We start from the raw sequence: 14,036 nt of genomic DNA on the forward strand, positions 1-14,036 counted from the left end.
GAACCGCTGATATGAGGAACATTTTTGGGTTGCAGGGCTTTGGTGAAAGACGCAACAAGATCCAACCCCAATAAGGGCAATATATTGTGTTGTAGAGCTGTTTGTCACGTGTGTGCCAGTGTGATTTAAGTCAGGCCTGGGTGTGCTGAGATCTTTTTATTTGTGTTGTGACATCAGCCTCAGGCCTGTTTGTGGCTCTGGGACACAAGGCGGTGCCATTATTCGCCGACCGGTCTTAAGCTGAGCGTTAGAGCTTTAGTGCTGATCCTAGTCCTACTCTGCCCTCAAGCACTTTGCATGCTCTCGAAAAGGTGTGTGAGCTTGAGATTTTACTGTTGTTCACCAGATTCTCTTAAACCTCAGTCACCACATGCCGACCGTTTCTTTATCTCTTTAAAAACACAGAGATAAAGAGCTAAGATGGAGAGATGGTGGATGCTGGAACCACGGACACGAAGGAACGTAGCAGGAGGGAGCGCGCCATGAGCCCACGGACACGGTTCTTTTTACTCGCCACGGGGATGTGCGCCTTTAAAACTCACTTCGCTGGATCTGTACTAAGCTCTCTCTCTCTCTCTCTCTCTCTCTCTCTCTCACACACACACACACACACACACACTCACACTCAGAGAGAGAGAGAGAGAGAGAGCGACAGAGTGGAGCTCGGATGCGGTTGCGCACTTTGTGCCACCTTTGGCGTTGCGCAGGACGCAAAGTCGCGGCGACGAACGTCTCCTTCCGACTCTCACCGCCGTTTCCGAACTGAAGCGGAACCGAGCACCTGCCGACGCGCTCCGGCAGGGATGCCGCGCTCGTAGCCTGTTGGAGAAGACGGACGAGCTGGGACGGCGGACACCATGAGGAGAGCACAAGTCCTCGCACTTTCCCTCATACTCGCGCAGGCGGCCCTGGTAAGCGCCTTCCCCCCCCAAAAAAAACCAGGCAACTTTCCTGCGTCTTAATAATTCGCGTTCTCTCCCAGCTCAGCCGCTGGGGTTCGATTGTTTGCGCTTCGAGGTCGGTGGTTTCTGGAAATGCGCGTCTGAAATGCTCAAGCATGCTGGTTCTCCAAGAATGACATTCTAAACCAGTAGAACTACATTACCCTAAACGAGGTCCCCGAAGGCCCCCGGAGTGTGTGTTTTCACATGAGCTCCGTCGACCCCTCCATTCTGGGGAAGAAGCCATGTGAATTTGGGTTGCCCGGTTTTGGGCGTAAACGTGAGCCTGTTTTTGTGCCGGACCCACCTGCTTGTGTCCTCGGACAATAAATGGCAGGAAATATAGCACGGCCGCTCACAACACCACACACACCATTAACAGAGTGCCTGGGGCGGAAATCTGAATCGAATGGGATGTTAATGTAAGGGTAGAGCAGGGTAGAGCAGGGTAGAGCAGGGTAGAGCGGGGTAGAGCAGGGTAGAGGGATTGCTGGTGGTCCGCGTGTTCGTTCCATTTCAGAATCTGCAGTCGGTGGATGTGTTTGTTACGAGCGTAACTACTCACACTCAGTCCCTTCCCAAAGTCCTACTCATTGTCACGGATGCTCGGTGCAGGGCGGGGACACCAGCCATCGAAGGGGAGCGACGCGCACACACCACACCCACACCTACGTAAAGGGGCTTTGAATGAATATACAAAATTAAAGAAAAAAACACCACGGATGAACTACATGAGAAAAATGCAACCTGTTGTAAACTTATGCAGACAGTTTGGCTGAACAACACCTAACTCCCCACGTTCCTGCAATGGGACTTGGTGTCATGGCGGGGGTTACCAGCTCTTAATCTGTTTTTACAGTGTGCCATGCTGCACTGGGAATGTAGTGGTGACTTTTACATGTTTCACATTTTAGAAAAAACATCAGAAGTTATCATTAGAGTCCCTACTCGACCAATTATCATTATTTTAATATTCAATCACAGATGGGTCCAGACAGGCAGTTTATGTTCAAGACAAGTTGAACAAAGTGTTCCTAAATGAATGGAATTGGTACATGATGCGGTGCTGTTCATTTGGTGTTGATGGTGTTGATTGAGCTTGAAAGATGATCTGACTTCTGTTTCCAATCATTAACTAAAGGTTTTTATTTGTACTTCATTCTGGAGGTTATGGTCCATTTCTTTTTAATTTAAGTTGGATTTAGTCAGCATTATCACTAGAAAGACTGCCAGTGAGAGTGATTTTATCTGTGTCTGGTTTGAATGTTCTATAGATGCGGCATCCAGATACCATAACAAGCCAATAACTTAACTTATTTTCACATTTTTGTGAAATCCTGTGTCCTTTTTCATCTGCCAAACTCTCTTCATGAATAAAAGAGTAAAAATAAGTATTTGAAATTACAGTAATTTTATCTATGAAATTACAGTAATTTTATCTACTTCTCTGAATGTAGCATTACTGACTGAAGGAAGGATAAGCCATAATGGAAAGTTGATTCAGTTTGTAGTAAGTTTTTTCCTGATTCTCCATGAATGTTAGGAGACTGTAGATGGTTACTTCCAATATAAGGAATTTTGGTTTCAGAAAGACGGTAATCTTTTACTCTTTGTATTGAAGCATTTTGATACAAAATGCCCATTACTATCTAGAAATGTCACAATTCTCTGTCTCTCTCTTTTATACACACACACACACACACACATACACACACACACACACACACATAAGTAAATAAATACATTAACCCTAAGTCTCAGTTGCAAAGGTTTTTTGATAGTCAGTGAGCACCAACTAATGAGCTGTCAGTCAGCGATCAATTTAACCTATTATACAATACCTGTAGATCCCACTTGTATCCAAAACATATTTTTCAGCCAGAATTGACAGTGCATTGTGTAGAATTTTATGATTAAAACATAAAATATCAGCAGCTAGCATGCTATATATAGATGTTAAATGACATTCCTATGTCATTAGTTCTACGTAAATCTGGTCAGTGCTGTGGGGCAGCTGGAACCCTTCCCAGCCTGAGTTGAATTTCATCTGGTCAAAAATTAGCAAGACACAAAATAGACAATTTCCTCGCCGTCAGCATGTGAAATATGTTGGTGTCTGATTATTATTCGCTCATCATCCCACAGCATGCAGCTGTCCTTGCTCTACCACCAGACCCTGACTAGTATCCTCTTGGCAGTTCGACATGACTGGCACACGTCTTGAAATTTTATATTTTTATATTTTTTTCCATCTCTGTTCCATCCTTATTCTGGATCATGGTTGCATTCAGCATAATGGTGAATGGTCAGAGAGATACAACATCATGCTTTCTGAATTTTTATTAGAAAAATGTTTATGCTGCTAGGGTGGTAGTAGCCTAGTGGGTAACACACGCCTATGAATCAGAAGACCCGGGTTTGAATCCCACTTACTACCATTGTGTTCCTGAGCAAGACACCTAACCCTGAGTTGCTCCAGGGGGCTGTCGCAGTAAATACTGATTGAAAGTCGCTCTGGATAAGGGCGTCTGATAAATGTAAATGTAAATGTAAAAATGTGGGTTAGGTTTAGTCTTGTTAGTTGAAGGTAGACATACATGTACTCTGTAAATCTTACATGTAAATACATATATTTTATTACATATAATGTTATATGAAAAAGATGCATATGTGTACATGGATATGAATGGATATGAAGGGCATAACGTCTGGCCAAACATTGGGGGGTGCTAGTGAATGTAAGGGTAGAGCAGGGTAGAGGGATTGCCACCGTCTGCTGGTGGTCCAGCATGTGGGGTGTGCAGTGTTGGGAAGGTTACTTTTAAAATGTATTGCGTTACAGATTACAGAGTACATGCCCCAAAATGTAGTTTGTAACGTATTCCGTTAAGTTACTCAATGTGAGTAACGTATTCTGAATACTTTGGATTACTTAATATATTGTCATGCTTTTTACAACTACATGAATTTAGCAATCACAGATAATAAAAAAATACCTTTTTTTCCTTAACTGAAAAGTGGAAGAGTATTAGACAAGCATAAAATATGCCATTGTATTTACTGTTATGGTCACCAACATATTCCATCACTTAGTTAAAATAAAAAGTACCCTTGCACAAGGAAAAAACAGCATTTTCAATGACCCTCTTCCTGATTAGGGCAAAAAGGTAAAAGAAAAATTTGTAAAGAACTTACTTCCAGATGGTTGGATGTGGAGTCTTTTGACGCTGAGAGCAGCTTGGTTGCTGGCAAACAGAGTTTGCATTGCATGGTCAGATTTCGCCCATCCCTTTCTTCTTTAAATGTGAAGTGGTGTCGGAATTTCCAAGTAAGAAATGCATTCCTGCCCGGCCACTGCTGGCTCTGTTGTGCTGGCTCCGGGTCCATTATGTAACTGACGCCATCAACGTTAACAGGACGCTTACATTGGAGCCGCTTATTGCATGTTTTGTTTGGTTTTCCGGTGTTCTGATGATTTATGCTGCTTTGTCGGTGCTACCGTACAGGGTTCCATTTCAATTTGTGCACTTCCAATAATGGTACACATCACTTTAAATGGCACCAATACTCAGTCCATATGCACTGTCAGAGTAAAAAGATCACGGTGTAATAGTGAATTAAATCATATTTATTTACAATTTCAGGGGTAGCATGGATTTATGGGCGCTGAAACAGAGCGTAAACTTGAGGGACTGCGTATGCGCAGATCTGCTAGGTAGCACAACTCGATAGGCAGCATTTTAAAGTGAGTGAAGTGAATTGTCACATGTGATACACAACAGCACAGCACACAGTGCACACAGTGAAATTTGTCCTCCGCTGGCCCTAAAAAGGTAAAAAAAAGTTTTAAAAAATTTCAACAGAACACCTGTGTTATGCGTGGTCCGTGCAGCGTGGAATTACCAAAATTAGAGAGGCGATAGAGAGGGGATAGCCTAATATTTTAAACAGGACAAACTCGCTGTGTAATCCATTTATTTAAACAAAGTAACTGTATTCTGATTTAAATGGTAACTGTAACGAATTGTACTGTATTGTAAATACGTAACGCCGTTACAGGTATTCCATTACTCCCCAACACTGGGTGTGTGGGTGTGTGTGTTGGTTGATGGGTCGAATGTACAGACTGGTAAAGCAGTCTCAGTTCACCACTTTAGAAGCAAGTTTTCTAAAACAGCGGCGTAAAAAATAAATTGCTTTTGTTTACCATTAAATGCTGTAAATGCCAGAACACCGTTTTTGTGTAAAAATCTCATAGTGCAATCAGGCGTTTAGGAAGCCTATGATGTGATGACTGTTTAATCACTTCAGAAAACAGCCAACCCTAAAAATATGCCGGACACCCAACATATAACAGGGGACACATAATACAAAGTATATGGTAGGGGGTGAGTAACATTACCAGATCATTAAACATATTTACTTTGCTGGCAAATTACATTAATATAGAACTTACTAATGCAAGATAATTCATATATTTATTAATTGGAATTATGTGATTATATTGGGGGGTTATATTTGGATTTTTTTGATAATTCAGATAATTTTTGTAAAACTTCAAGCTGTCGCGTTTTCTGTTTAAGTACAGTTTACAAGATAATTGCATGAGAACAGCAGTGTGCCTGCATGTGTGAGTGTTTGTAAAGGATCATTTCATGATGCTGTTTTCAACACATGCAAATAGAATACATTTGCATAAATTATGCTAGATGTTCTTGCACTCTGTCTTAGTCGTTTTAATTCAATCATGTCTGCAAGAATTCGTCTGCCTTCTGTAATGGACTATCACAGGTAATATTCATTAGTGATAAGTACAAGGCTGCGAATGCTTTTTAAAATGTTTTGTACATAAGCACACGTTTAAATGTCTGTCCTAAATGAAGACAAGTGCAAGCGTTAATGACGTTAATGGAGACTGCTAATGGCCGATTGTCTACAGAATGTGTGCACCTGTGGGTGCAGACTAACAAGGAATCAGAAGTATATATATTTTTTCATGAAATCATGGTGCCATAAACAGCTGTGAGCTTTTAAATGTAATGCATTTTCACTGGTTTGATTGTTGTATTGTTCAGGTGGAACAAAACATAAACCATTGGTATTAAAAAACTAAATATTATACCAGAAGGGCAGACTGAAGTACCATCTGCACATCTAATCTGAACACACAGAACAGAAATGTATAATAGGCACAGAACAAAATTGTGTAGCGACATTTGTCAGGGGCGTTTACTGGTCAGAGTAGGCTTGTGTCATCGAGAGTGAGGCGATAAAAGCACCTTTTTCTTGCGACGGCAGCAGCAACTCTTTGGGCATCTGGCATCTATACAGATCATCCCTCGCACCCTCAGCTCATGCATTTCCCTGGCTACCTTTCTGCCATGACATAACGTCCACACATGCCACAAAGTGGATTGGTCTCCGTCTCCAGCTTTTCCAAAGACACAGTGACCTACAGCATCAGGACACTTCACCCACACACTCGGTATTACTGTCTAGAAATCTGACAGCAGTTGAAGTGTTGGTGTTTCACAATTTATGGTAAAAATATGCCAGATCTATTTTGAAAGTTACGTAGGATACTAGTGCGGTCTGGTGTAATTGGTCAGATTACTCCACAGCCGAATGAGAGACAGTCATATTAACCACAGGATAGGTTTACCATCTTCCTTCTAACCTTTTATCAGACTTAATCAGTGTGTGTCTGTGTGTGTTTGTGAGAGAGAGACACACATAGCGAGTGTACATTTCATAGGGTTACTGTTATTCCAGCATTAAATGCAACACAGGGGGTATCAGATGATGTGTGGAACAGTTAGCCAGTGTGCTGGTGCTGGCTTCTGCAAGAATTCATTAGTTACACAAGTGTGTTGAATGACTTAAATGACTTAATTAATACTTCTATAGACATGAATTATTACAGTTACTGTTCATGTTTCATGCAGTTTACATCAATCATTCCACAATGAACACAATCATTTAGCATAACTCTGTTGGTGCATTTAGGTTTTAAGTTTAATAACTTGGTAATTCACAAAACCACCAGCATCTCCTTACCAATTGTTTTGTTGTTGGTTTATTACACAACCTCAAGTATTATTTCATAATTATGTGACTTCAGTTTGGTTCTATAATTTAAAAAAAATGCACGACCCAAAAATGTGTAGGTGTGTCCAAACTTTTGATTGGTAATGTAATTGTCAGACTAAATTTCATCATTGTGACAACCCAACACATAGCATTAATATTGCATTATAGAGTGATATTAGATTTGCATTAGTGTGAAAGCATTGAAATGTCAAAATCTTCCATTATTTCACTTAGCACTCATGCAAGTTACATATTGGTATGTTGTGTGAATTTTCTGTAAACTGAAAATGTTTAATAATGTCAATTTCATAGACATCCAAAATAATGTCAATTAATAATGTCAATTTCATAGACATCCAAAAAAGACCAAAATGACGTCCATAAAATGGATTATATTAGTGGATTATAAAGGGTTCTTAGCATGCAAGCCTAATGAGTGGCAACTGATCAGGACCCAATAATCAGATAAAAAGCTGTTATAGGCAATTGGACTTTCATTTGAAATTACATTTTAAAAAAAGATAATTGCTTAAGAACAAAAAAAAAGAAGTTGGCTTACTCTTTTTCAAACTCACTGCATTGGATAACAAGCACATTTTCCAGTGCTCTCAACATTATACAACAGAGCTTAATATTTTGCTTAATAACTTTCCTTGTTCTTCAAAAGTAATTTCTGCTTTGAGTTTGTGTATGCCCTTTAAAAATGCTCATTTGAAACACAATTAATTCACAATAAACAGCATGGTCTGTTAATTGTTCCTTGTCCTTGTTTCAGTCCACTTCCTTAACTTCTAGGCCACCGCTGCCCTACCTTATACAGTATCATTATTGAGCTTTGCTTCGATATCCTGATTTGTGACACTCTCTATTTGACATTTTTGTGGAATATTTTCTGCATTTACCATATCAATATTAACTCCAATGAAATTTATGAAATGTATCTTATTTATCTAAAATAATAACAAGATAACCTTGTTTTGTTATGAAATGTGTTTCACATTGATTAAAACTGTCACGTGACTCCAGTTGCGTGACGGGTATGAAGGTGGAATTGAGTGACGTTTGTATTTGAAGTATGTGACACATGCTCAACTCAGCTCCCGATCCCCCTTTCACCTCTCGTTTCCGTCCCCTGTGTTTTTCTACGCACTATCGTGCTCCTGTGACCGTACACACTGGTGGTGTGCAACTTTGGCTGAGGTAGGTCATATAAGACATATTCAGATTCAAAATACTACAAAGCCAAACATGGAGTAGCACCATCCTACCTCACAGCCCTTATTACACCTTGCACTGCACCTCGTATACTCCGAGCCTCCAGTACTGCTCGACTTGTCCCTCCATCTCTGAAAGTAAAAGGAAGACACTCATCTGGACTCTTCTCTGTCTTGGCCCCTCGGTGGTGGAATGAACTTCCCCTCGAGGTCAGAACAGCTCAGTTACTGAGTATTTTCAAACGGCAGCTCAAAACCTTCCTCTTTAGAGAAAATTTAGATGAACTTGTAACCTTCTTATTGTCTGAATTATGTATAGAAACTACAACAGAGTGAATAAAAAGATTGTATTCATAGTTGGGGGTCCTAGTGAACCAGAATTGATCCCTTCATTGATGGTAACATGGAAGCACGTTGTAAGTCGCTCTGGATAAGGACGTCTGAAAAATGCCTTAAATGTAAATGTAAATGTCTGTCTCCCTATTTGTCAGTGTCTCCGATATAATTAAGTGACTGAGTTCTGAAGTACGAAGGGTGTCACAGAAATGTCCTGTGTGTTTTTATAGCGGTCCACCTCTGTGACAGTGAAAGAGAAAGGAATGGAAAAGCTGTCTACCCGCTGTGCTGCCTCATTGTGCTGCTGTGAACACACAAGTTTTCATTACTGCGAAGTGAAATAATGATAATTCAGTCCATTTATGCTGTGCAGCCAGGGTTATTTGATTGAACCCGACTGAAGAAGCACTTTTCCTGCATCCCCCTATTCTCCCTGTTCACTTATTCGGAGAGTGGAATCTCTCGGCACAAAAATGAAGAACCTGTGGGGTTCTGCGCTACAACATTCTGAAGATAAAAGGCCAATTTTTACTCAACGCCAAAAAAGGACCTGAATCGCCTAACAGGACATGTCTTTACCAGGAAGTGTAATCATAGCAGACGACTGTGTCTATGTCCACTGCAGAGAAATTAAGATTAATGCATTCTTTTTGTTATAATACCGTCCCCTTCACAGAGTGAGTGAGGGAGCGAGAGCAGTAGGAGGGAGAAGGTATTTATGTAGTCATGCAGTGTTTAAAAGGCCCACTGATGTGATTACTTTCAGAAGATTGTTCAGAACATTTCATCTTATTAAGTGATGACTAATATTTGAACTGGATGGGATTGGGCTGATATTGAATTTCTCTGTATCCCCCAACCCTCAAAATATCTTGATTAAGCAGTAATACATGAGCTCTTGTGTGCTACAGCAAGATATTGGCAGTCAAGTATCCCATGATACCACAGTTTATCCTCTATTACTTATTTATGATTGCTGTAGCAAAAAAGACTTCAAAACCCCTCGGTGAGAAACGTTATCCTCTGTAGGGAAATAGTTGATCCAGCTATTTCTGAGCAACATATTTAATCAGCAGGTTGCCATGTGGCTCTGTGACAAACAATGTAGTAAAGCTGAATGTTATTTATTTAATATTTTATTTACATTTGTATTTATTTTAATGATTGTTAAGTTAATCAGAATACGGAAATGTATGGCACACATACATTATGCAGACAATGGACAGACAAGCACTTCTATACATTCAAAACCCAGATGAACAGGGTTAAGGTGATCAGAAGTGTAGTAAAATGTTCCCAATAAGGTTAGCACTACCTCAGCGGAACAGGTCCTTGGGGATTTCTTAAGCCCACTGCACTGCTGTGGTCTGGTTTGAAGTTGTCATTAATGTAATTGCTTCTACCCATTAAACACACTTGTCAATTGGACCAATTCAGATTTAGCCTTTGTGGGACAATAGACATGCCTGTCTGCATGTGGTAATCCTGAAAATTAGGCCTGGTGCAGCATGCATATGTTGCACAACAGGCGTGCATTTACATTTGTGGCTTTGGGCAGATGCCCTTTTCCAGAGCAACATACATCCTTTATAACCTGTCACAGAAGAGCATGTTGAGGATTTTTGTTCATGCTATTTTGAATATAAGATTAACTATTCCGTGTCCATCACAAAAAAGACACTTTATCTATTAGGGATTGAATAAAAACTCAGCGATAAAAGCAGCGATAAAAGTGTTAGCATTATCTAAATGTCCATCTTCTGCTGTCAACTGTCTGATGTGAAGAGACCAGTTTAATTTCCAGTGATTGCAAACTGATGAAAATTGAGCTGAAACGCTCCTCTGACAAAGTCTTTTCTTTCAGGTAAATGCTCTCCATCCGACCTGCACCTTCTTCCAGGAGCTTAGACAAGAGGAGGAGGCGTGTCGCGCTCGGCTGAGGGAGCAGAGGAAGCTGGAGCCCAGAGGTGTTTCACCCCACCACGTCTCTCCCCTACCACATGTCTCTTTATATCTCCCTGCTCTTATCACACTGTCTCTATAGCCACATAATTTCTGCACTGTCACTTTCTATATCAGCTCAGCATCGCCATTCTCTCCTTATCTCTTTAGTTATTATTCTCTTATTGCAACCGCTATCTCTCATTTTCTCTCCTTCTCTTTAAAAGCCAGTGAACTGAGTTGATTGCAAAGTCTTTCAGATTAAGGGGTGTTTTCATTACAGTTCAAATCACTTTACGTTCATACACATGCACACACACACACACCTGACACAAATATCTCTTTCATGCCAGTCTCTCCTTTGCCAAGCTGTAGTAGAGTGCCGCTTTGGCTGAGACATCTTTGCTGGCACGTCCTGCGCAGTCCCTGCCGAGATGCTAAGAACGAGACTGGACCAGAGAGGGCAACAGTCTGTCTCATAATAGCAGGAAGGGCAGAAGTAATGGTGGTGTCAGACTGGCTGATTGTGGGTTTAGTGGGAGAGTTCAGCAGTGCTCTGGGGTGCCACCTTCCATTTTTCGTTCACACCATTAAGCCTTAACCCATAAGTACCTCCAGATACACAATGGGTTTAAAAGGTGCACCGATTGGCAGGAATGTGGGTGGACAGCCCACATGTGAAAGGAGAGTGAGAACAGCAAGAGTACCTTCCATTTGATTTCATAGTGATCACTGTGGTTCAGTAAAAAAAATCATCCCAAAAAACCCTGTAGATTTGCATAAGCGAGGAAAATCCAAGTCAATTTATCTTGAACGGTGCTACCAGCAGTGCATGCACATTTCAATGGTGAGTGGGAATGCTTTTCATCCAAAGAAAACGATAACTGGAGGGTACAGAGGTGGCACATGAGATATTCTGTCAATGTAGGGGCTACAAGGATTTAACCTTGCTGGAAATGTATGTGATTTTATTTTATTGACACCAATATGCAGCATAAGGTAATATGAGGTGACAGAATCACACTTGAAATGCCTGAGCTCTTACACTTAAGCTGAAAATGTGCGCAAATTTATCAAAATATTTTATCCAATATTTTGAATATTGACTTTATTTACATAAATTGAACAAATATTAAACATTTACTGCATAGATGGATTAATTCCTAATAGAACAACTTTTACTTTGTTCTGCCGCTGAACTTTATATTCTAGTTTCTATTGTATTTTTCCAGCTATACATGCCAATAGATGCAGGAGGAAACAACGTTGGCAACAACGAGCCTCTCTGCTGCTTGTCCAGCAGCGTTGTGTTCCGGAAATGTCTGCTGTTATTTCAGTTCCCTGGCTGCTCTGTGGTCTGTGGCTGCTTTTATGGAGGATGGAGATCAATGGGGTGTAGGTCTGGTTGACCTGTCCTGGTTGCCTGATGATTGATGGACATGACTTGTGGAGAATCTGTGGACAAACAAGCAACACAGACAAGCAGCGATATGAGCAGTGCTTCATCTCTGAAGAACGCCTCCATCTCAAAATTGCCCAGATGGTTTAATCACAGTAATGCTTGCGATGATATTCTATGAGTCAAGAGAGAACAGCATAGCTAGAGAAAAGGTGTAATTTATTAAATTTAGTGGGTTCTGCTGTCAACAGGAACAAACTGAAGAGACATTGCAAGAAAAACGGATGTGTTCAATGACCTGCTGTGCATAATCCTGGGGGATTGCCGTTGATCACACCTGAACTCCCACAGAGCCTCCACCCTGGTGGACTGGGCTGACAACTTCACCAAAAAGCAGATAAATGAGACCCCCAATTAATTATTTCTGCTCTCTACCACATCATAGTCTCTCTTTAGACGGAGTCAGAAATCCAGCATCTTTTTCCTCATTCATTTTTAATTCAGGCTGCTTGGAATTTTTTGGAAAGCATAGACTGGATTCACATGCACAGTCTAGACTAGTTATGGGATTCTTCTCCGGCTGTGTAATTAGTTATGTTGGTTAGATAATCACGAATAATGTGCAGCTTGTGTTGTGTTTCGGTACCTGTGGCTTCCAGGAACTTGTGAAATGTCCAGGAACTTGGGAATTGTCCATGCCCTGATTGCTCATCACCATTGCTCATCCTGCAACTGCAGTAGCAGTTGCAAATATCCTTTTGTTGTTGCTCATCTTTTAAGTTTTTCCCTCCTCTTACAAAGGCAAAAGATTCCAGACTCTCCTGTTTCACTCGGCTTGTGAGCTGTCCTCTAGATCCCACTGCAATATCTTGTTCAACCTAGCCAAAGATGGGAAAATAGAGGTCAATTATATCAACGTAGTGAGAATGGAAGTGGAATTTGTACAAATTTAGTTGCACATTATGTGCTATTCGATTTACAAGAAAAGTGCAAGGTAGTTTAACTGGGCGCAGTCATCAGCAGTGTATTCTGGTTTTTATCTATTTTAGACATGGGAGGTAAAGACCTTAAATGTAAACTTTTCTGATTTACAGCAAGTTTCTGGTTAATGTTACTGTACTACTTATGTTCCTGTGTACATTTTATATATGGTTTAGGTAAAATAATAGATATTTTGTTCCATATTTGTATCTTGAGGCAATAGGCCGAGGTGTAACCTTATTTTAGTGGTAGCTCTAAATAACAGTTTCATTTTTGTAGCATTTAACATTTTGTAGCAGAGCTCTTGTTATTTTCAGCATCTCATAATTCTCCACTGCACATGTGTGGGAAATAATCAACAGTCAGGATTGAGCTGTCATGTGGACCAATCACAATTTGTGGTCTATATTTTTGAGCATGTCTCCAAGGAGACCATCTGGTCCATATGCTGACCCTCCATGGGCTGGAGGGCCAGTAGTTTCTCCGGCAGTTAGTTTTTCTGTAACCATTTGTCTAATGTTTACTGCTGTTTGCATTTGTTGACACAACTGAATATATTCATATAATTTATATGTCATCCTGTCACATTCTATCCTAATTAGATGACCTGCTGTTAGTGTTGTTACTCCAACTGTTCTTTAACCTCCAACCCAACCAAAACACTTCTAGGACATGACAGCATGCCCTATTTGCTATGTAGTTACTGCATTATGCCGTATATATGAATAATAAATGTTCATATTGTGTAAAAAATTTATTATGCTCAAGGTTTTTCATAACAGCCTAATAATGGTGCAATGTCTAAGGTCCATGCAGACAACCAATTATCTAGACATTTAAAATTTGTGCCATATGAGTCATTATAAACTTTAAGTACTGATTAATAACACAATTATACCTCTAAACCATTTCCACCAGCTATGCTGAATCATGTGTTGTCTCACATCACTCATTATCTTCTATCACAGAATTTTTGTAGGCCATGTGTATCACAGTGTGCTTTTGGGAGGGTTTGGCTTACCTTTGTTGCTAAAAACCTGTAATTTTATGTGAATATATTTCACAGTGGACTCTGCCGGAGTAGACAGGAGCATAAAAACACTATATGCCCTTTGCTGTATTGTCTTACAAGGT

General features: G+C 40.4%; 1 protein-coding gene across 1 annotated transcript in view; it reads left to right on the forward strand.

The window, feature by feature from the left end:
* Positions 1–606: 606 nt before the first annotated feature.
* The window catches only part of LOC114789272 (vasoactive intestinal polypeptide receptor 2-like), a 30,922-nt gene continuing 17,492 nt past the window's right edge, over positions 607–14,036 (forward strand). The window contains exons 1-2 of the mRNA XM_028978502.1: positions 607–911; positions 10,446–10,548. Coding sequence (XP_028834335.1) covers positions 858–911; positions 10,446–10,548 — 157 coding nt within the window. The 5' untranslated portion in view covers positions 607–857. The remainder of the gene's footprint in view (positions 912–10,445; positions 10,549–14,036) is intronic.

Source organism: Denticeps clupeoides, chromosome 4 (assembly GCF_900700375.1).
Source record: "Denticeps clupeoides chromosome 4, fDenClu1.1, whole genome shotgun sequence".
Lineage (NCBI taxonomy): Eukaryota > Metazoa > Chordata > Actinopteri > Clupeiformes > Denticipitidae > Denticeps > Denticeps clupeoides.